Raw genomic sequence first — 25105 nt, forward strand, 5'->3', positions numbered from 1 at the left:
TGTCTCTCTTTCTCATGAATAAATAAAATCTTAAAGAGAGAGAGAGAGAGAGCTTTAATAAACTTCAGTAGAAAACAAGCCTGCTGGCAACACCTGACCAGGATCTTCACAGAGCTAGAAGTGACTGGCAGCTGCAAAAGGAGTTGTAAGGCTGCCACCCCAAAAGCAATCCATCTGGGCTTCTTGGATGGAGAGGTAATGTCTTTATGGGTTCTATTCAAGGCTAACATCCTGGGAGGTTTTTGTTGGATAGGGATTTTATTAATTTTGGCCTTGGGCTAGTCTTTTCCCATTCTCTGATCCTGTTTCATTTGTAAAACAGACATTAAATGTTCTAATATTATGATTCTAGGAAATGTCAGAATTAAGTGCAGTAATATTAGAGAATGGAAGATGAGAAGTAAAGGAATTACAATGAGCAAGTTTTTTTTTTAAGACTTTATTTATTCATGAGAGACACAGAGAGAGAGGCAGACACAGGCAGAGGGAGAAGCAGGCTCCATGCAGGGACCTCCATTCAGGACTCGATCCCAGGACCCTGGGATCACGACCTGAGCTGAAGGCAGACGCTCAACCACTGAGCCACCCAGGTGTCCTGTGAGCAAGTATTTTTAACATTAAAATGAAAGGAAATGACTTTTTTTAAACTTTAGCGTAAGAAGACAAACCATTGCATGAGTTTGCTGCGGCTGCTAAAACAAAATACCATACAGATTGAGTGGCTAAACCAACAGAAATCTTCCAGTTCTGGAGAAGAGGAGTCTTGGTAGATTTGGTTTCTTCTGAGGCCTCTCTCCTTGCTTTCCAGATGGACTGCCTCCCCACTGGTTCTCACATGGTCATTCCTTTGTGTGTGCATCCCTTGTGTTTTATCTCCAAATTTCCTCCTTAGAAGGATCCCAGTCAGACTGGATTAGAGCACACCCTAAAAGCCTCATTCTAACTTAACCACTTCTTTCAAGGCCTTATCTCTAAATAAGGAAAGTCTGGGGAGGGGGGGTGTTAGGATTTCATCAAATGAGTTTGGGAGGTGTACAATTCAGTGCTTAACAACCATCTATTCTGATGTTCTTTAAAAACAAAAGATTTTATTTATTTATGAGAGAGAGAGAGAGAGGCAGAGATATAGGCAGAGGGAGAAGCAGGATCCATGCAGGGAGCCTGACATGGGGCTCGATCTCAGGAATCCAGGATCATGCCCTGGGCCTGAAGCAGGCGCTAAGTCGCTGAGCCACCCAGGGATTCCCCTGATGTTCTCTTTTTTTAAACACTGTGACCAGGCAGCCCGGGTGGCTCAGCGGTTTAGCGCCCCTTTCTGTCCAGGCGGCGATCCTGGAGACCTGGGATGGAGTCCCACGCGGGGCTCCCTGCATGGAGCCTGCTTCTCCTTCTCCCTGTCCCTCATGAGTAAATAAATAAAATCTTTAAAAAAAAATAAACAAACACTGTGACCAAGTGCATACTTCTGGGGAGAAGTTATTTTATTTTAGGATATTTTTACACACTTTAATATGACAATACATACTGTAATTAGCTGAATTACATTAATAACATTTTTACTATAGGTAACATACTTGTAAAGCTCGTTAGAATGAAAAAGTTTTTGTTTCATTAGTCTTCACAAACAGTATTTATTAAGTCGTTTATGTGATTGACAATGCATTGTAGAAGATCTTTTTTTAAAACTATATAAAACTCTAAAATACCATTTAAGATTTCACTAGCATATAATCCCAAACAGAAAAATTAAAACTGGTTGACCTCATTTTATATGCGAAGTGTTGAAAAGAGCTAATTTTACTGCTTGAACCTGATATATTGCTCATCATACCTTTCCCACAATGAATGAAATCTATGCTCAGAGAGCAAAACTCACAAAATACGATAGGCAGACTGTCTTAGAATTCCACTTAATGAAGCTTGTGTTTGATTAATTAGCTGTTTTAATTACAATTTCAAGTCTTACAGATACAAAAATTGTATTTTTTTCCCAAAACCAACATGCATATCCTTACGAGAGGAAAGAAAACAAAAAGATTTTAACTGTTGAGTCCTTTTATTTTTTGAGCTTAGTGATCGACATTTTTTTTTTCTTTTTCCTTCACAGCCTGGCATTCATCTGATTCATTAGCTTCTCCAATTTGATTGCTAGGGCCATGTTTCCTTTAATCTTCAATTTTCCTGACATGAATGCCATTGTTGGTTTTAGTTTTCCTAAAATGAGAAAATGAGGGAAGGAGAAGCATCCATTAATGTCCTTTCGGAAATACCACTTCAAGAAGATGCATTATAAAAAGAATTTCCTTGAGTTTTATAAACCTCTGTAGCACACAAATTTCTATTCCATTTTTTTATCAGTAACTTGGGAATCCCAATTCCTAGACTTAGATGTTAACAATATCTTATAATACTAGATAATGTAAAAACAACAATCAGCAAAAGATTATACCAGAGAGCTGAAAATGGGACATTCATATACTAGTTATAGCACATTAAAGGATACATGGGAAAAAAAATAAAGGATACATGGCCCTTGGATGAATTATAGTAAACAAATACTATCTTAATTTTTTCAATCTGTTATAGTTCATTAAACTTCTAACATTTCAGGTTTAGATTAAAAAAATCAAAAGGTGTAAATGCATATAATATTCTTAAGAAATTATCATTAAAAACAGTGTGAAATGGTGCAGCCACTCTGGAAAACTGTGTGGAGGTTCCTCAAAGAGTTAAAAAACATAGTGTATGGACAAAAGTATGTGTTAGCAGCATTTTAACCACAGAAATGCCAGGATATAAAATATGAGTATTAAAACAGAATTGCAGTTAATAAAACATAAAAGAAGCTCCATGGAAGGAGGAAACTTTATTTGCTACTCCTATTCTAGTGCTAGTACAGGGTCTGGCACATGGTGGAATTAATGAGGAAACCGAGGCTCAGACAGGATTCTGACTTGCCCAATGTCACACAGCTTATATATGGCCATGCTGCAATTCAAAGATTCGTGTGTCTGAATCTTTTTTTTTTTTTTTTAAGATTTTATTTATTTATTAGAGACAGAGAGAGAGAGAGAGAGGCAGATACACAAGCAGAGGGAGAAGCAGACTCTGTAGGGGGAGCCCAATGTGGGACTTGATCCCGGGTCTCCAGGATCACGCCCTGGGCTGAAGGCGGTGCTAAACCACTAAGCCACGGGGGCTGCCCTCCCCCTTTTTTAAAAAAGATTTTATTTATTTATTTTAGAGAGAGCACACATGTGAGTGGGGGAAGGGACAGAGGGTAAAGGAGAAGGAAAGAGTTTCCAGCAAACTCTGTGCTGGTCATGGAGCTGGAGCCCAATAGAGGGCTTGATCCCATAACCCTGAGATCATGACCTGAGACAAAATCAAGAGTGGGACACTTAACCAGCTGAGCCACTCAGGTGCCCTTAATTCATATTTATAGTTTTCTGAGCTATATGATGCCAATTTATAGACAGATCATATCTCCAGCACGCACAATATTTGTCTGGTACATTAGTAATCTTCTACCCAGCCACACAGGAAAAAAAAAAAGTGTGGGTTAACATATTTATATATGTTGAGATATTAAACACTTTTAAATTATTCTATGTAGGAGTTGTAACAAAGCATTATAGATTGCTTAGGGATAGAAAGAATCAAGCCCAATTCTTTAACGCATAAACTGAGCTGCACATTATTTCATGGAAATGTGATATTAATACCCAAGTTTACAAATAATAAATTAAGGGATAATTTTCATTTACATAGAAGATACTGGAAAATCTTTGTTCTTTAAAGGAACAGAATAGCTCCTCCAGAAATGGATAAAACACTGACATCTGGGTGCCCTTTTGCTGGAAAACTGGCATTCTGTCCTTCACCCTACAGTGAAACCCACCTGTCCACAAACCCTAAGCCCTACTCACACATACACAGCTTCCACCAGCTTTATGGAGCCTTCCCTATAAAGACGAATGCACATTAAATGGAGACAAAAAAAAACCAAAAGCATAAAAGCTATTTGGAGGAAACAAATGCAGGTACTGAAGAACGCTAAAACAAAGTGAATGGAAAAAAAAAAAAGAATTCCATAGTTCATGTCCTTATCGATAAGAGAAGACAGAAAAGCAATGTATCAAGAACAGAATGCTAGAGAAAGAAGGAAGAACAGAAGCACAGGGAAGAGGGAGAAACAGAGAAGACTTAAAGGGGCAGGGGCAAGGAAACGACAGGAAGGGAGAAAAGTTGTAGGAGAAGGGGAATGGAATGGGATCCAGTGAGTGGGAAAGGGGCAGGTAAGAGAAGAAACAATGACCACAACAGTGAACTCCTGGAAATTAAAAATTTGAGAGATAATATTAAAATACAATAGGAAAGAGTCACTTGTAGATCTTCAGGTCACAAAAATCAATCTTCTCTATTGCTACTGCCCCTCTCCCACTACTGCAAAAGTCTTTCTCTATATACCACCGTCCAGAAATATCTATCATCTATCTATCTATCTATCTATCTATCTATCTATCTATCATCTATCTATCTTCTATCTATTTGGGGGGGGGGGAAGAGACACAGGCAGAGGGAGAAGCAGGCTCCATGCAGGGAGCCTGACATGGGACTTGATCCCAGGTCTCCAGGATCACGCCTTGGGCTGAAGGTGGGGCTAAAGCACTGAGCCACCGGGGCCTGCCCCATAATACCCTTTTCAAATAAAGTTTCTCCTTACTATTAAAAAAAAAAAAAAAAGGTAAAAATAAGGTGAATCAATCTCTCAAAAAGTAAAAAAGTTTAATATAGAGAGATATGCAATAGCAGAAAGAGGTGATCAAAGACTGAATCAAAGGTTGAATGTTTTCTCCAGAAAGTGAGAACTAAGAGAACTTTCAAAGAAATAATATAGGATGTATTCCCAAGGAACCCGTCAAGTACCCAGGAAAATGAAAGAAAAAAAAGACCACACTACCTTGCATCATTGTGAAAATTCACACCACTATAGAGAAAGGGAACATTCTGATTCTAAAGCTTTTGGATTAAGAAAAACAATAGTATCAAAATCTCAATAGTAATTTTAGAAGATGGAGCAATGACTTCACGATTTTTTTTTAAAGATTCTATTTATTTGTTTGAGAGAGAGAGAGAGCGAGAGCGCACACACGCATGTGAACAGGGAAAGGGGCTTGATCCCACAATCCTGAGATTGTGAACTGAGCCGAAATCAAGAATCGGACACTTAACCAACAAAGCCACCCAGGCATCCCTTGGCTCCACAATTCTGAAGAACAGTAACTTTCAACCTAGAAATCTCTACCCAGCCAAACAATGTGTTGGTTGAATACAGTTTTATACAACCTTTTATGTATCCTTTCTCATGAAGCTACTAAAGAATGTGAGAGAATGTGTGCCACCAAAAGAGAATAAACCAAGAATGAACACGGGATACAAGAACTAAGAGACTCAGCATAGAGAGAGTTAAAAATTTCTAGGATCACAGCTGCATAGCAAGCTTAATAAGCTTATCTATTATAACAAGACAAAGAGCTCCAGGAAAAAAAGTAGATTGACAAGTAATCTGACACATTTGGCAGAGTGGAAGATTGTATCAAAAAATTGTGGGAAGAGTATGGGAAGATTTTCCTTGGTTTCTTTGTACCTATTTTAGCGGAGGTGGGGCGGGGGGGGGGGGCATAGGACATTTATTTATATCCAGGAAAAAGAAAAGTTCTCTGAGAGAAAACCTAGTAATAGTCTACTATTTGACTCAGTGGTAAAACTACAGCAGAATCATGATTATTTAAACATAGAGTATTGATTTAAACAAAATGGTGATGGGTCTGCCTGGGCATGGAGTCTGTGATGGGGCGCCTGGATGGCTCAGTGGTTGAGTGTCTGCCTTTGGCTCAGGTCGCGATCCCAGGGTCCCGGGATCGAGTCTCACGTCAGGTTCCCTGCAGGGAGCCTGCTTCTCCCTCTGCCTGTGTCTCTGCCTCTCTCTTCTGTGTGTCTCTCATGAATAAATAAAATCTTAAAAAAAAAAGGTGATATAATTATACTGGAAGGATGGGAAAGGGGTAAGTAAAGTAAAATCAAGGTGCTATATAAGAGAACTTAAATCTTATCTATCAGTCTTTAGTGAATCTAAACAAAACAGTGTAAGTAAACATCTAACATTGAGAAATGTGATCACATTGGAAAATGTGGAGTTAAATAATGAAAGAAATACCAAAAAGACCTGAAGGACCTGAAGGACTTCACACCTCTGTGAAGTGGAAGTGGGAAAGACCAAAGGACATTTAAAAAAAATATATACTCTGAACAATTGGCTGGCTCAGTCAGTGGAGTGTGTAACTCTTGATCTTGGGGTCGAGATTTCGAACTCCACGTTGGGTATAGAGATTACTTAAAATTTTTTTCAATAAAATAAAAATATGTACTCTAAAATATGAAGGGAAATTTATGACATAAAATTAACCATTTTAAAGTGAACAATTGGGGATCCCTGGGTGGCTCAGTGGTTTGGTGCCTGCCTTTGGCCCAGGGCACGATCCTGGAGACCCGGGATCGAGTTCCGCGTTGGGTTCCCGGCATGGAGCCTGCTTCTTCCTCTGCCTGTGTCTCTGCCTCTCTCTCTCTCTCTCTATGTCTATCATGAATAAATAAATAAATAAATCTTAAAAAAAAATAAAGTGAACAATTCAGTAGCACTTAAGTGGAGTCACAATGTCATACAACTATCACCTCTATCTAGTCCCAAAATATTTCCATCCCTGCTAAAAGGAAACCCTGTACCCATGATGCATTAACAATTCCCCTTCCTTCTAGGCCCTGGCTACTACCAACCGCTTTCTGTGTCTATGGATTTACTATTCTAGTGTTTCATATGAAAGGATTCATACAATATGGCATCTTTTGGGTCTGACTCCTTTCACTCATTAAGTTTTCCAGGTTCATCCACATTATATGATGAATCAGTACCTCATTTCTTTCTATGGCTGAATAATATTTCATTACACACACACACAATTTGTTTATCCATTTGTTGATGGACATCTGGGTTGTTTCTACCTTTTGGCTACTGTGAATAGTGCTGCTATGAGCATGTATATACACATATTTGAGTATCTATTTTCTTTTGAATATAGGAGTGGAAATGCTTGGTCATGTGGTAATTCTATATTAACTTTACCTGTTTATTTATGGGTTTAACAAACCCAAACATCTATGGTCAACTGATCTTTAACAAGGTTGACAAGACCATTCAATGGGAAAAGAATAATCTATTTAACAAATGGTGCTGGGATAACTGATATCCATAGACAAACAAATTACGTTGGGCTTCTACTTCATACCATACACAAATATTAGCTTAAAATGGGTCAGAGGCCTAAATACGTGAGCTAAATCTAAAAACTCTCAAAAAAAGGGGCACCAGGCTGGTTCAATCAGAAGAGCATGAGCATGTGATTTCTGATATCAAGGTTATAAGTTTGAGCCCCACACTGGATATTCAGATTACTTAAAAAATAAAACCTTAAAAAAATAAAAACAGGGACACCTAGGTGGTGAAGTCAGTTAAGCGTCCAACTCTTGGTGTCAGCTCCGGTTGTGATCTTGGGGTTATGAGATCAAGCCCCACATTGGGCTCCATGCTCAGTGGAGTCTGCTTGAGTTTCTTTCCCCTTCTGCCTCTGCCCCTCTCCACTACATTCTTTTTCTAAAATAAATAAATAAACCTTAAAAAAAAAAAAAAAACCAACCCTCTGGGGTGCCTGGGTGTTTCAGTTGGTTAAGTGTCTGACTCTTGATTTTGACTCCAGGTCATGATCTTCAGGGTTTTAAGATTGATTCCCAAGTCAGGGTCTGCCTGGGCATGGAGTCTGCTTAAGATTCTCCCCTGGAGCGCCTGGGTGGTTCAGTCGGTTAAGCGTCTGCCTTTGGCCCAGGTCATGATCTCAGGGTCCTGGGATCAAGCCCTGTGTCGGGCTCCTTGCTCAGCGAGAGTCTGCTTCTCCCTCTCTCTCCGCCCCTCTCTGTGTCCCTCTTGTGCTGGCTCTCTGTGTGTGTGTCTCTCTCTCAAATAAATAAAATCTTAAAATAAATAAATAAATAAATAAATAAATAAATAAATAATAAATAATGAAACTTCAAAACACGCTAAAAGAAAAAAACTTGCCAAAAGAAGCTAGTCACAAAAAATCGCGTATTATACTATTCTGTTCATATTAAAGTCCAGAGTAGGGAAATCTAGACACAAAAAGTAGATCAGTGGTTGCTCAGAGCTGAATGCAGATGGGAGATATGGGGTTAACAGCTAATGGGTATGGAGTTTCTTTTTGAGGTGATGAAAACATTCTAAAAGCTACTGTGGTGCTGGTTGCAAATATCTGTGAATATGCTAACAACTATTTAACTGTACCCTTTAAATGGATGAATTGCAGGGTATGTGAATTATTCCTCAATAAAGCTGTTAAAAATAAAAGCTATTGTTACACATAATAAGTTGAATTAATAATTTAACATTTTTCCCACAAAAAATCCCAAGCTCAAATGGCTTCACTGGTTTTTTGCAGGATATAAAATCAATACACAAAAACTAATTGTATTTATGTATACTAGGAACAGATAATTCAAAAATAAAATTAAGGACAATAATTCCATTCACAATAGCATAAAGAAGAATGAAATACTTAGGGGAAAAAGCACAAACTATAAAAGAAAGAACTGATGGATTTGACTTTATCAAATCTAAAAAACTTTTGTTAACTCAAAAGACACCATTAAGAAAATGAAAAGAGAAGTGACAGACTGAGAGAAAATATTTGCAAATCACATGCACCTAGAATTTATAAAGAATCTTGCAATTTAATAATAAAAGAATAAGTCAATTTAAAGACAAGCAAAAGTTATGAATAGTTCATCAAATGCAAATAGCTATTAAACACATGGGAAGATGCTCAACATTAAGGAAATACAAACGGAAGTCACAATGAGATACCACCACACACTCACTAGAATGGTTATAACATCAAACACGCTGCCTGCCATTTGTGATAATATGGATGAACGCAGAAAGACAAAGATGTGTGATCTCACTTATAGTGGAATCCAGAAGCAGAGAGTAAAATGGTGGCTGCCATGGGTTAGGAGAGAGAAATGAGACGTTGGTCAAAGGGTATAAACTTTCAGTTAGAAGATGAATAATTCCTGGGGATATAATGTACAGAATGATGACTATATTTAATAATACTGTATTGTATATTTGAAATTTGCTAGGAGTAGATCTTAAAATGTTCTCACTACAAAAATAAAAAAGGTAACTATGTAGGATAAATGTATTAATTCATTGACACATTAGCTTGATTAACATTATGCATTTAACAATGTATATACATGAATCAAATCATTGTTTTATATGTCATTCTGTTCTATATGTCAATAAAGCTGTAAAAAAAAACACTAATAAGTTTTGGTGAGAATCTGGAGAAATTAAAACCTTCATATATTACTAATGAGAATGTAAAATCAGTACAGCCACTTTAGCAAATGGTTTGGTAGTTTCTCCAAATATATGGTGTATGTGTATATATACAATACACATATGGTATATATACATATGGTATATATAAGATATATATATCTCACCATATGACCCACCAATTCCACTCTTAGGAATCTGAGAGAAATGAAAATATACATCCACCCAAATACACCTATGACAATACTCAAAGCAGCATTATTCATAACAGCCAAAAACCTGAAATAATGCAAATGTCCACCAGCTGGTGAGTGGATAAATAATATGTAGTATACCCATACAGAATATTATTCAGCAATAAAAAGGAAATGAACTATTAATACATGCTACAACATGAATGGATGAATCTCAAAGCCTTATGGTAAGTGAAAGGAGCCAGATACAAAGGACTATATACTGCTTGATTTCATTTACATAACGAGAAATCTATAGAGACAGGAAACAAAATAGTGTTTGGTTAGCCAAGGGTTAAAAATGGGGAATGATTACAAAGAGACATGAGAGAATTTTCTGGGGTGACAGAAATGCACTGTAAGTGATGGCTGTACAACTATATATATAAATCATGCATACTTATACTGGATAGATTTTATGCTATGTAAATTATACCTCAATATTATTGTTTAAAAAATAGCTAGTAAGCACAATAACCTATATATAATCTCTCCTCTTTTTTTTTTTTTAAAAATCCTCTGCATTTTATCTCTTCATTTCTTTTTTAAAGATTTTTATTTATTTATTCATGATAGTCACATAGAGAGAGAGAGAGAGGCAGAGACAGGCAGAGGGAGAAGCAGGCTCCATGCACCGGGAACCCGACGTGGGATTCGATCCCGGGTCTCCAGGATCGCGCCCCGGGCCAAAGGCAGGTGCCAAACCGCTGCGCCACCCAGGGATCCCAATATATTAAACAGGTAACCTTTTTTGTTTTTTTAATTCATGAGAGAGAAAGAGGCAGAGACACAGGCAGCGGAGAAGCAGGCCCCATGCCGGGAGCCCAATGTGGGACTCGATCCCAGGAACCCAGGATCACACCCTGAGCCAAAGGTGGACACTCAATCACTAAGCCACAGGCATCCCTAAACAGGTAATCTTTTTTTTTTTTTTAATTAATTTTTATTGGTGTTCAATTTACCAACATACAGAAAAACACCCAGTGCTCATCCCGTCAAGTGTCCACCTCAGTGCCCGTCACCCATTCCCCTCCAACACCCGCCCTCCTCCCCTTCCACCACCCCTAGCTCGTTTCCCCGAGTTAGGAGTCTTTATGTTCCTAAACAGGTAATCTTACACAATATATTTCCTTTCTATTATAATGCTTTACCATACAGTGGCCTCTACTGGCCAAAAGGAGATTTTGATTTAGATGATCACTAGTTGCTTAAAGTTTTTATATTTATAAAGTATCCATTATAGAAATTAGGTCAGAAATGGCTATAGTTTCTTAAGAGAGAAATCATACTAGGATATAAGGTTTAAATTGTGCCCCTTCAAAGGAAAGCAGATGGGATAAAGAGTAGGAACAAAAGGACATAAAAAGCAGATGCACACTCACTGTTGCTGTAAGAATACTTTTTTTCTTTTAGCTACTCATTTATCTGACTTCCCCTAATCAATCCAGGAGCACATTCACAGAAAGACATAAATAGAAAGCCCATTATTATAGGTTTATGTTACATAAATAAAATGTAAATTAAAGAAGTCATCTGACTCACCTTTAGATGGCAGAGTAGCATAATGATTAAAAGAGTAGAGCCTAAGAGCCTGGACTCAAATTTTGGCTTCAACATTTCTTCACTATGTGACCTTGGGTTAATTACTTAATCTATCAATGCCTCAGTCTCCATTTTTTTAAAATGGAAAAGATAGGGATGCCTGGGTGGCTCAGTGGTTGAGTGGCTGCCTCCACTCAGGGCGTGATCCCAGGATCCGGGATCAAGTCCTGCATTGGGCTCCCTACAAGGAGCCTGCTTCTCCCTCTGTCTATGTCTCTACCCCCCTCTCTCTCTGTGTGTCTCTCATGAATAAATAAATAAATCTTAAAATTTTTTTTCCTCTCAAAGCATTACATGGAGTATTAACTCATAGTAATCATACAATGCATATTAGCTATAATTATTATGTCAGTTTAGAAATTGACAATTTTTATTTTAAATGATCTTTAAATTCAAAATATTACTTATTTATAAAATGTGAATTTGCCAACATTTACTGAGCATCTAGTATGTCCAAAGCACTTTAAGTTTTATGAAGCCAGAGTTGTTGGAATACTAACACACTAAAGACAATATTGAAAATGACTAGAGAGGGTGTCTGGGTGGCTCAGTCAGTTGAGCATCAGCCTTTACCTCAGGTCCTGGGATCAGACCCCATGCTGGGCTCCCTGCTCAACTGGGAGCCTGCTTCTCTCTTTCCTTCTGCCTACCACTCCCCCTGCTTGTGCTCTGTCATAGGAATAAATAAAATCTTAAAAAGAAATGACTAGAAAGATTAACTATTAACACTGTAAGATGTTATAATGTGTGTGAAAAAGATTACCAAACAATAGTAATGCTATAATCCTATTTTTATAAGCATATGTGTGTATGTATATATATTCGCAGAAATATATATGACTCTACACCAAAATCAAGTGATGGTTGATATCTCGGTAGTGTGATAAAGAAGTATCTTTATCTTGATTAGGGGTGCTTGGGTGGCTTTGTCAGTTAGGTGGCATGACCTGATTTCAGCTCAGGTCATGATCTCGGGGTCCTGGGATACAGTCCTATGTCAGGTTCCGCACTTAGTGTGGAGTCTGCTAGAGATTCTCTCTGTCCCTCCTGCTGCTCATGCGCTCATTCTCTTAGAAAATAAATGAATCTTAAAAAAAAAAAAAAGAGAAGTATCTTTATTTTGCTATTTCTTAAGCATGCTTTCTGATTTTGTACCATGAATTATTTAATACTACTGTAAAAAAAAAAAAAACAAAAACAGGTGCTTGGGTGGCTAATTCGGTTAAGCATCCGGCTCTTGGTTTCAGCTCAGGTCATGATCTCATGGGCTGTGACACGGAGACCTGTTTTGGGCTCTGCGCTCAGTGGGGAGTCTGGTTGAAGATTCTGTCCCTCTACCCCTACACCCCACTCACGGACTCTCACTCTAAAATAAATAAATCTTTAAAAAAAAAAAAAAAGGAAAAGTTGAAGACTTCAATCATTAGTAACATACACAGACTGGCTCAGATAGGCCACTAACATCCTGGATTACAACTGGAAAGCAAGATCTATAGGACACAGAGTACACACTGTTTTCTTGAATTTATGAAAATTAAAACGGAACAAAGAACGAATAGCATTTATAGATTAAGCGAACCTTTTTAAAATATTATAATGCTTTAAAGTGTCATTTCTAATAAATGCATGTCACAATTACCATTTGTAGTGTTCTAAGAGTAGAAAGTAGAAAAAATTACCCTTAAAATTCTCTAGCACAGTTAGAGGTATATGGACAGAATAGAAAAGTATGCAAAAATTCTCTTGGCTAGAGACTCCACAGAAAGGAGCATCACGGGGCCGCAGGAGAGGGCCTGTTTCCCATTACAGTTGCAGCAAGATCAAAGCATGACATTACTCTCAGTAAATGAGGTGCAGCTGAGTCCAGCACCTCCTATGTCCCAGGTACTACTGGAAAGGCAATCTTAGTCCAGCTAGTAGAAATAAATCCACCTAGGAGTCCTTCTGAATTACCTCTCTATTCCCAACATTATCTTATGGGTCTCTGAGTCCTGCAAAAAGGTAATCCTGACTTCTACTTCCCACTTGTTAGCTGAAGTAGAAGGGGCAGGAGAGGGAACCGTAAGATCAGGTACCAAACAGTAAGAACAACCTTCTGAAGACTACGTGCTCTTTAACATCAAGAGCCGCTAGATTCTACTGCTGTAAACACAAGTCTTGATTATCTGGAAAGAAATAAAGTTAGAACTAAATTTTTCTTGAACAATCAGTAAATTAATAAAATTGAAAACTCACCTGAAAACATTTTTACAAAATCATCAGTAGACATACTCATCACCACATCCGCCTGACTGGAGGGCTCTCCATATCCGACATTCCCACCTTTGCTTTTAAGATCAAGAAACCACGTTCCACCATCTTCACCTATGCAAAATGCAAAGATATAGGAAAAAAAGCCAAAGAAGCCCTGTTCTTTTTTTTTTTTAAGATTTTATTTATTCATGAGACACACACAGAGAGAGGGGGGCAGAGACACAGGCAGAGGGAAAAACAGGCTCCACGTGGGGAGCCTGACACAGGACTCAATCCCGGGACTCCAGGACCATGCCCTGGGCCCAAGGCAGGAGCTAAACCGCTGGGCCACCCGGGCCGCCCCAATGCCCCCCTGTTCTTCTTAAACTTAATAGCTGCTACAGTTAAAATAATTTTAAATAATGCTCTTTTCTAGGCTAAGACCTCATGCCTCTATCAAATTCAGTAGATATTTATCAAGTTTTTACAAGCCAGACACTGGGCTAGGAGCTGAAGGTCCAGCAATAACATGGTTCTCACACAAAATGAAGTGGAGGGTAAGGTGGAGTCAGGCAAGTCCAGTGGAAGGTGAGATTTAAAAATCAGATAAGAATTACTAGATTTTGAGAAGAACTAAAAAAAGTGATTTAGGACTGAAGGCAGAAAGAGAATGAAGAGTGGCATGAGATGAGCTCATGAAGCAGTCCAGAGGCAGGGGGTAGTGGCCATGTGAAAGATTCACTGACTTCATCCTAAGGGATATGCCACGGAAGGAGAATGGTATAGGTTAGTATTTTAAATAGATCACCCTAATAGCTGTGGAGAATATACTGGAGAGGATGCAAAAAGGCAGGTTAGGATGATGCTGGGGTAGTTTGGGAACTTGATGTGTGCCTGGATCAAGATTGTAGCAGTGAGAATAGGGAAAAGTAGGTGTACTTGAGAGATAATTTCTTTCTTCTGTTTTGTTTTCCTTTCTTTCTTTTTAAAGAGTTTATTCATTTGAGTGAGACAGAGAGACAGAGAGAGCACAGGCAGAGGGGAGAGGTAAACCCTCCACTGAGCAGGGAGCCCAATGTGGGGCTCAATCACAGAACCTGGAGATCATGACCTGAGCCAAAGGCAGACACTTAACCATGTGAGCCACTCAGGTGCCCCTGAGAGATAATTTCAAAGCAGAAACCCAAGCCTGGGTAAATGAATATGCTGAGGAAAAGGTATAGAGAGTGCATTAAAAATGATTTGCGGGCAGACTGGGTGGCTCAGCGGTTTAGCGCCACCTTCAGCCCAGGGCGTGATCCTGGAGTCCCAGGATCGAGTCCCACCATTGGCTTCCCTGCATGGAGCCTGCTTCTCTCTCTGCCTGTGTCTCTACCTCTTTCTCTCTGTGTCTCTCTCATGAATAAATAAATAAAATCTTTAAAAGAAAATAAAATAATAAAAATGATTTGCTAGTTTTTGGCTTTGGGTAAGTACTGATGTATTTTGTACTGAGAGGACTACTGAAGAAGAGCAGATTGAATAGGGAGTGTCTGAGGCAGGTGCTGGGAATGGGGAACTGTTTTAGATATGTTCAGATTGAGGCATCTTTGTGACAACCAAGTGAAAATGTCAAATGAAGTCTGACTAGGCTAGAAATATAGATACATAGGGATGCCTGGGTAGTTCAGCGGTTGAGCATCTGCCTTCAGCTCAGGGAGTGATCTTGGGGTCCTGGGATTGAGTACCGCATTGGGCTCCCTGCGAGGAGCCTGCTTCTCCCTCTGCCTAGGTCTCTACCTCTCTCTGTCTCTCATGAATAAATAAATAAAGCCTTAAAAAAATATATAAGTAATCATTTCCTATGGCCACTTAAGCCAGGTGAGTGATTTGAGGTTTCCTAGGGCAAGTCTGTAACTGACAAGGATGATTTCAGACAGAGGAGGAAAGCAAGGAGAGCTGCTGTCAGGGAAGCCAAGGAAGGGAGCTCTCCCAGAAGGCAAGCACAGTCAACAGCTTCAAATGCTGTAGAGAGGTGACAAGGTAATGACAAAGGCCCACTGATGGTATAGGTCACTGAGGACCTTGGTGACAGCAAATTCAGCAGAATGGAGAAATACGGTATGAGAGGAGAGTGAACTGTAGATGAAAACATGTTTGGCTCTGGGCAGCCCAGGTGGCTCAGCGGCTTAGTGCTGCCTTCAGTCCAGAGCCTGATCCTGGAGTCCTGGGATCGAGTTCCATGTCAGGCTCCCTGCATGGAGGCTGCTTCTCCCTCTCCCTGTGTCTCTGTCTCTCTCACTCTGTGTCTCTCTCATGAATAAATAAATAAAAAATCTTTAAAAAAAGAAAAGAAAAGAAAAGAAGTTTGGCTTTTTTTAAAAGGGAGAAGAATGGTGGGGGTAGAAGCTGGGTTAGGGGCATTGTGTTTTGTTTTAAAGATGGAATAGACTTTGAGAATGTTAAAATATCACTGGGGAGGTAGGATGTGCAGGTGAGATAAAGGGCATAATTAAAAGCAAAAAGTCCCTGAGGAGGCCACAGGAAATGAGATCTAGGACTTTGCCACTCTAAGTGAGATCTGTGGACTGCAGACCTGTCAGAAATGCAGAATTCAGACCCTGAGACATGCTGAATCAGATTATGCATTTTAGCATGATCCCAGATGATCAGTACAAACAATAAAGCATGAGATGCATAAATCTAGAGCTGAGCTTTGTTCTACTGGGAAGGAAGAAAGAATGATACTCATAATGGCTGATTTGGTATCAGATGACGGGAAGCTAAAGCACTTTGTCTACAAGTTTCTATGATCACTGTGAAAGAAGAGGTGGGGTTATCTGCTGAAACCGGTAGGAAAGTGGTGACGGGAGAGATGGGAGATTTGTGCAACACTGAGAAGCTTTAAAATAGTCACTGTGGAAAATGCAGTAAGCTGACCACAGAAATACAGAATTCTGAGGTACCACTGAGATTCCAGCTGAAGAAGGGTGATGATGAATTTCTACTGCTACAGATCCTCTGGGTGGTGTGACTGGTTTTTTCCATTTTCCCAGGAGGACTGAGCAGCCTGGATGCAACTGCAGGGCAGCCAGATAGTGTGATTCAACCAAGATGAGGCTTCTGACAGGTGGTGACATAAGTACAAAAGGTCCAGGAAATTTAGGATACAGGTAAGAGAGTGGTTAAAGCAATGGACCATGGGCTCTAAGGTGAAAAAAGGAAGGAGAGGGGAAACAGTGGAGACAAAGGATAAAAGAACTGATAATGTCAAAGTTTGCATTCAATGGGACTGAAGTAGTTCATTCTTAAAACTGTCATTAATATGAGTTGAGAAGAAAAATGCTGAGAAGAAAAATGTTGAGAAAAAAAATATTGAGGGGTTTGAAAACACTGCCTACGTGCAGACAGACTTGAATAATTTCAAAGATAAAAAGGGCAAGGTGCTGTGGATGATGATACATTACTGTATTACACTGCCTGTCATGATCCATATGCCCTCCTACATAGCATTTCCTCTCACCTACTTATGCCAAGAATTTATTTAACACTGGAAGCCTCTTCCTTTCCAACTAGGGCCCGGCAGAATGGCTCCCGCAAAGAAGGGTGGCGAGAAGAAGAAGGGCCGTTCTGCCATCAACGAGGTAGTGACCAGAGAATACACCATCGACATTCACAAACGTATCCATGGAGTGGGTTTCAAGAAGCGTGCCCCTCGGGCACTCAAAGAGATCCGGAAATTTGCCATGAAGGAGATGGGAACTCCAGATGTGAGCATTGACACCAGGCTCAACAAAGCTGTCTGGGCCAAAGGAATAAGGAATGTTCCATACCGTATCCGTGTGTGGTTGTCCAGAAAACGTAACGAGGATGAAGATTCACCAAACAAGCTCTACACGCTGGTTTCAAAACCACTTGGTTTTGACACTTGAAAGTGTCACCACTTTCAAAAATCTACAGACTGTTAATGTGGATGAGAACTAATCGCTGATTGTCAAATAAAGGTATAAAACTCCGAAAAACAAAAACAAACAAAACAACAACAACAACAAAAAAAACCTGGAAGTCTATGTAATGAGATTTTATATTACATGTGTCCAGATGTACTCAAGAATACAAATCAGCAGTTATTTGCTATTCTTGAATGTCTACATTCTAGGGTTAAGGGTTCTGGATACATCCAACTATCAAGGTGATTGCTACTAGAGGCTGATTTTCTTCCAAGGGAAATAGCCTACTCTGTTTCATAAAAGCATCAAATTAGCAAATACCATCCTTACCTGAGAGTTCAAACTGATAAACTGCTTGAGTGGCTTTAACAACATCATCACTAAGAGAGTCCTTAACAATTCTAAATGTTTCTTCCACAGCTCCAGAACGTTGTTTTGGTGGTGGCTGTGGCTTTTCTTCTTTCAATTCCGGAATAACATCTGTAAAATATTATTGTTATAACGGCTTGAAAGCCTACGCAGTGTAAGGCTATACACAGAACTAATTAATTAACAGAAAAGACTTGCCACCAATGAGACTTGTTTGACAAAAATGACCTTAAATACATTTGGTGACATCAAAAAGCATAAGTCAAATTAATAGGATAACATCCAAACACATCAGTTATGATTATACATGTAAATGGTTTATACACTTCAAATAAAAGGCTTACTGTCAGATTAGGTTAAAAAAAAAACCCAAACCACTACTAAACTATAGTGGCTTTTTTTTTTTTTTTTTTTTAAAAACAGGCTTAAACAGACTTTTAGGAGTAATAATTAGTTATTCCTCTGTCACTCCCACCGAGTTCTAAAACCAAATGAGAAAAGAAGACACTAGAGTCAAAATCAGAATATAAACCATGAAATCAGTGGAGCTGAAATGGAGATTATAGCTTGAATCAATAGCCAAGTGACTTCCTAATAACTTTGCCTCTATATTGAACTTAGTTCTTTCATTCCTGGATTGAATTTGCCTCCTCCCATCAGGGCTTAGAAATGCCTCTGATAATAAAGATTGTGTGAAAACCAGGGACAACCTTCTCAGAAAACCTTCACAGGGCTCTAAACCATAGAAAGTCGTTTCCTCTTCCAGTTTCATCAGATTGGTGTCCCTCCCACCAGATGAAAAGGGAGGTCAGGCTATCAGCCTCATGAAAGCCCCCTCCCTGCTCCCTCCGTCTAGAAACAGAAGGCCAGGGGAATGGAGGTTATCCACTTAACCCACTGGCCATAACCATCCAGCATATAATGAGCCAGGGGAACTACAGTCCATAAGACAATTCCCAGAGCATGAAGCTGTCTCTCACTATCAACCTCTGTTCCTTTCATATTTATCCTCCGGGAATCACTTGTGGGTAGTTTGGCAGTTGCCCCCAGAAACAAGTGAGAACAATTCATTAATTAAATTAACTCCAAGGCCAATATGTGCTTTAGGCTAAAATTTAAATCTCCATTTACTTTCCAACTCAAATTACACCCAGCCATATTGTCCAATGTAACTCATCAAAGGTTATTAAACAAAATCTAATTGATAGCATAAAGATACTCCATCATACAACAGAAGCAATATAAAAGTATCCTAGATTTGCTGGGTATAAATTACCTTCCATTATGATGATTCCAGAGACAAACAAAAACAACGATAAAATCCTTATCTACTTACAAGGTAAAATCCAAACAGATCTTAAAGATGAAATCCTCAAGATCCAACGGAGCAAAGAAGAAACACACTTTTTAAAAAACTTGCAGTCAGTTTATTATTTTAAAATTCATACAGATAATGTACCCCTTTACTGCCTACACCCAGGGTAAACAACTCCAACTGCCCTGCCTTTGGCATGGCATTGCTTTTTATTGATGGGACAATATGTGTAAATGATGACCGTAAGTATACAGCTCAAAACGTTATCAGAAGAATTGGATGGTAGAAAGGGTAAAGGAGAGTGAGAGGTATAGGCTTTCAGTTATGGAATGATTAAGTCACAGGGATAAAAGGTACAACATAAAAAAAATAAAAGGTATGACACAGGGAATATAGTCAGTGGTATTGTAATAACACTGTATGATGACATGTGGTAGCTACTCGTGGTGAACATAGCATAATGTATAGAGGTGTCAAATCACCATGTGTACACCTAAAACTAATGTAATATTCTGTGTAAACTATACTCAGTAAACTTTTTAAAAGGTTATCAGGGGATCCCTGGGTGGCGCAACGGTTTGGCGCCTGCCTTTGGCCCAGGGCACGATCCTGGAGACCTAGGATCGAATCCCATGTCGGGCTCCCGGTGCATGGAGCCTGCTTCTCCCTCTGCCTGTGTCTCTGCCTCTCTCTCTCTCTCTCTGACTATCATAAATAAATAAAAATAAATAAATAAATAAAAATAAAAGGTTACCAATAAGTCCCCCAGGAGCCTGTGGTGCCAAAGAGATTGCAGCAAAAACTTTAGTGTAAGGTTTCTTTTATGTAAATTGCATAATTTATCATTGGGAATATTAAGACATGGCATAATGACTTTGCACAAGAGAATAAAACTACAGGAGACCAAAACAAACAAACAAACAAACAAACCACAAAACAAAACAAGTCAGTAGTGGGACACCTGGGTGGCTCAGCAGTTGAGTGTCTGCCTTTGGCTCAGGGTTTGATCCCAGGGTCTGGGGATCTAGTCTTGCATCAGGCTCCCTGCAAGGAGCCTGCTTCTCCCTCTGCCCATGTCTCTGCTTATCTCTCTGTGTTTTTCATGAATAAATAAATACAATATTAAAAAAGTAATTTTCTTGAAAGGTACAAATATGTAAGCTTTAATGAGAAAGAGCATTTCAGTAACCAAAAAAAAAAAAAAAAAAAGCAGCCGCTGTCATACCCTCTCCTAACTTTACACTTAAATATAAACATGTGAACAAAATACTAAATATCACTTAGACTTACAATCTACTGTCAGAATCTAGGAAGAAATGTTCAATAACTCTAAAGTAGACAGAGCCAGCCTAACAACATAGGACTGCCTGTGCTTTGCTTCATGAAAGAGCTCAGAGAAAGAATTGCTCTACTCACCTAAACAAAGAAGATAGCTTTCCATATTTTTAAACCTCTGGACCAGACTCTGGGCTTGTATCAGCTAGAAGACTAGCTGTTCTATAATGCAGCCTTTTAAGAACGCCTCCATCTTTCTTCTTTTTATTTTTTTAAGATTTTATTTATTTATTCATGAGAGATAGAGAGGCAGAGACACAGGCAGAGGGAGAGAGAAGGAGGCTCCCTGCAGGGAGCCCCATGTGGGACCCGGTCCCGGGTCCTGGGATTACACCTGAGCCAAAGGCAGACGCTCAACCACTGAGTCACTCAGGTGTCCCCACCTCCATCTTTCAAATCCAATTTCAAAGCTTGTAGTTCCCAAATATCAGAGGAGCAGACAGTAGGGGGAGCCTTGAAGTGATTCATCCTAGGGAGTACAAGTCCCAAAGGGTTACTGATAAAAATGGGGAGAGGAAGAACCTTGGGAGCAGGGCATGCAGGAAATAGTAGGAGGTAAAAGAAAGTCCCATGTCAATCCTGCACACTGGCACCAGCTATATGCCTAACAGGTACTACAACAGAAGCTACAGCTTTGGAAGGGAATTCCACCAGATGGACAGGGAGTGGAGCCAAAAGCAATCCATGCACCTCTGTCATTTGATTGTACTAGCTCTAGAGATAGCTCCCAATCTGGAAATGATTTAACGGGGCGGGGTGGGGGGAGTAACCTGATGCCTATGAAAAACAGTGTACCATTGAAGAGAAAAAAAAAATCCATCTATAAAAATAATTCACTATGAAATCCACAAGGATTCCTCCACATGAAAACTCTATGAGACAGGGGCACAAAGTCATATATAACTGGCTGGGATGAAAAGATAATAGAAAAAAATGAAAAAGGAAACAGAGCACATGAGAAACAAAAAGTACGACAGCAAAAATAAAAGAAACACTATAGGCCATAGGGAAGAGATGAAAAGTGTCAAAGATCTTTTTTTTTTTCAATGTAGACTCCACACCCAACGTGGGCTTCAATTCATAACATCAAGATCAAGAGTTGTACGTTTTACTCAATGAGCCAGGCAGGCACCCCGTCAAAAGTCTTATCAGCGATATACAGTACAAACTTAGAAAGGTCTCCCAGGATGCAGAAGGAAAGAACAATAAGATAGAAATAATAAAAGGTGGTGACAAATACAAGGGAAAGGAGAAGGACAGCTACGCTAAGAGTAAGTGTTTCTGGGGAGAATCCAAAATAACTGGAACAGAAGCAGTTAAAACTACAAAGAAAAGCCAACAATAAACTGAACAAACGGGGCTCCCTGGGCTCCCTGTGTTGCAATGAGGTGGAGCAGGGAGGAGGGGAGATCAATGAAGAAGTACTGTCTTTAATATGAGAAAAGACACACATTTAAAATTATGTGCATAGTTTACAATATACTTCATAAGCTACAAATACATTATATATAAAACAAACATACACAGCACAAATAACCAGAAAAGGTACAATCAAATGTTAATAGGATTATTAACCTAAAAGGTGAGCCATTCCCCCAGTTGATGACGGAGGGATTACACAATGAAAGAGAAAGTGTGAAGTCAACATACAGTGGATGTGGATATGGACTAAAAAAAAAACATCACCTGAAAGAGATGTTAGATTTCAGGCCAGATATACTGGATGATTACCTATGTGAATATATTAATGTACCTAAAAAACTATTGAATAGAATTGCATGAACAAGGAAGAATAGAGAAAAGAGCTACAGCAGCAAATGCTCTGTCCAGCAGCATATGGGGAAGAGAAGCTTTAGCCAAGGGAATGGGAGTATTGTGACCTCAAGGATGAGGGCATCCCTCATGCGGAGATGGATATATGGAATGCAGTCAATACACCTGATATATTCTGATTCCACAGGCAAAATTGCTTCTATCAAAATTTGATGCTAACAAACATCAAATTTCAAGAGAAGTGTATCTTATACTTTACTTATCTAACCTCTCTCATTCTGATTCTACAGTCATGAAACAACCTTCTGATTACAATTCTGTTCCCTATGTCATTATGACCCAAGGGAGAGAATGGGCTGATTATACCAACTACGCATTTAGTCCATGAGATGGCAACTCCTCATCATAAATTAATAAATTGGATTACTGCAGGGAAATATGCTAATTTAAAGGACATTAAGTATTTGGGAGTTAGAAAAGCAATTTAAGTTTACTGTTTATGGCTATGGGCTTTGCAATCAGAAACTACAAATTAAATCCTGGTTCTGCCACATGCATGATTTCGGATGTAAAACGAAGATAATAATACTTGCCTTGTAGGCTCATAAGTGTTCAATGAGATAGTAAATGCAAAGGATTTAGCATAGTGTTTGAAACATAGTAGTGCTCAATAAATATGTTGAAAAACAAAATGAATATATGTGATCAATAAGTAGTTCTTATTAATTTAAATTTGGAATCTAAATGAGTGCAAATCCATTATCAGGGTGATAAACAAAACAAAACAAAACAAAAAAAAACAGCATTTTGCTCTTGCCTACCTACCCTGAAGTCTAGACTCTTTTAGACTTTCATAAGCTGTATATTTTTCAAGTTTTTTATGATAGAAAAGTTGCCTTTAAAAAAAAAGATTTTTATTTCTTCATGAAAGACAAAGAGAGAAGCAGAGACATAGGCAGAGGGAGAAGCAGGCTCCATGCAGGGAGCCAATGTGGGACTTGTTCCCGGGACTCCAGGATAATGCCCCGGGCCGAAGGCAGGTGCCAAACCATTGAGCCACCCAGGGATCCCCAAAGTTGCCATTTATAAGTAGTTTTTTAAACTATCTCCAAAAATTTGGACAAAGAAAAGAAAAAGATAGAAAAGAGGAAGCCAGAAAAAAGGTTGGCACTGAAATGCACTGTGGTATAAGGTTCTATAAATTTGCTACGGAAGTATACAGGAAATTTGTTCTTAAATTTCTTTGTAGCCATCTAAAGAATCTGTGATCACTTAGGAGAGTCACTGTGTCTATAAGATAAAAATAAGGTAAGAGCCCAGGAGAAGCGATTCTTGTTAATAAACCATGAGAGAACTTCTTCTCATGGCTATTTGTTAAAGTGTGTCTTCTGACATCTTTCAGTAAGCTAGTGGCATAAAGTCAGAACACAAGGACTAAAATGTAAACTCTGGACCAATCAAAGGAAGCTATTGTTCCTAAATTACAAAAACAAAATAAGGTAAAACCAAAACCTCCTCTGAAGTTAATTTCTTCCATACAGCATGAACTCTGAGAATATTTGGTGTACTCTCATCGACACATTTTTCTTCAAAATAAAATAACACATCAACATGAAATACCTAAAGACAGTGCCAAGAAAAAGAACTAAAGCCTTTAAAAGGGTTTGTTTTCTTTTTAGACTTTTTAAAAAAAAACAAATGAAAAGAATGTATTAAGAACTTCTTACTCGTAGAAGGAAAAGATAATCTTTGCTTGAATTAACAAAGACCATATATTACTTGTCTAGTTTAAACTACAAAATAGCTTAAAAGCATAAGGCAAGAATGTCCAATTTAATATTCTGAAAGATGGGCAGCCCAGGTGGCTCAGTGGTTTAGCGCCGCCTTCAGTCCAGGGCATGATCCTGGAGACCCAGGATCGAATCCCACATCAGGCTCCCTGCATGGAGCCTGCTTCTCCCTCTGCCTGTGTCTCTGCCTCTCTCTCTTTCTATGAATACATAAATAAAATAAAATAAAAATATTCTGAAAGAAATAAAATAGTTAGCATCTTTATTTTCCTACATAAAATATGGTCTATACCTACCACGTGATTCCACTTTCTTGGTAATTATATCCGGGTGTTCATCTAAGAAGAAATCTGGTAACAAGGGATGGCCTGGAAATTGACCCAAAAAAAAAAAAAAAAAATCAGGTTACTATGACAACTCTAATATATTAAGATTTTAACACCTGTTTAGTGAACATTGTATGTTTTTATTGTAATGATCATCCTAGTGCAATGGAAAAGACTCCCATGAGAACCGTCAAACCACTTGACATTCACAAAGCTAAAATACTTTTCCCATAACCAAGTTATTCTCCTTTACTATGGCAAATTTCATCTCTAAGATCCAACCAAATTATGTTGTGCTTCACAGCTGCTCTCCCAGGAGGCTGTGCCCCCTTCTCACCATCCATTCTATCCAACCCTTCTGCCCTACATCTCTCCAGAGTGCCCCGGACTCACCTGGCCCCCTGGGAGAAGGGGGTTCCTCATTGAGAAGGACTTGTTTCCCATCTCTGTCCCTCTCAGAATATTAAAAAAACTGCAGGAATGCACTGGTCTTTGTTATATCCTAACATTTATCAAAATACCCATCTTAAGTTCTCAACACTTGATAAGATTTTTAATCTTAAATTTAAGACTTTGTGCACAATGACACTGTGTTTTTAAAACCTAAAGTAATAATTACATTGTACCAGGACCCAGAAGACCTGGATCTGGTTTAAGTTCTGTCCCTTATTAGACGACTGCTCCAAGGCAAAGATTAATTTCTTTGGGCCTGTTTTTCTACCGTAAATA

At 38.9% G+C, this 25105-nt stretch overlaps 1 protein-coding gene and 1 pseudogene across 1 annotated transcript in view; one reads left to right on the forward strand and one right to left on the reverse strand.

Annotated features, from left to right (window-relative positions):
* Positions 1–1463: 1463 nt before the first annotated feature.
* Positions 1464–25105, reverse strand: part of HSDL2 (hydroxysteroid dehydrogenase like 2) — a 64647-nt gene continuing 41005 nt past the window's right edge. The window contains exons 8-11 of the mRNA XM_041762247.1: positions 24347–24418; positions 17799–17948; positions 13543–13671; positions 1464–2214 (exon numbers count right to left, since the gene is read on the reverse strand). Of these exons, the coding sequence (XP_041618181.1) occupies positions 2102–2214; positions 13543–13671; positions 17799–17948; positions 24347–24418 (464 nt within the window). The 3' untranslated portion in view covers positions 1464–2101. The remainder of the gene's footprint in view (positions 2215–13542; positions 13672–17798; positions 17949–24346; positions 24419–25105) is intronic.
* Positions 15575–17702, forward strand: LOC121495016 (annotated as a pseudogene).

Source organism: Vulpes lagopus, chromosome 7 (genome assembly GCF_018345385.1).
Source record: "Vulpes lagopus strain Blue_001 chromosome 7, ASM1834538v1, whole genome shotgun sequence".
NCBI lineage: Eukaryota > Metazoa > Chordata > Mammalia > Carnivora > Canidae > Vulpes > Vulpes lagopus.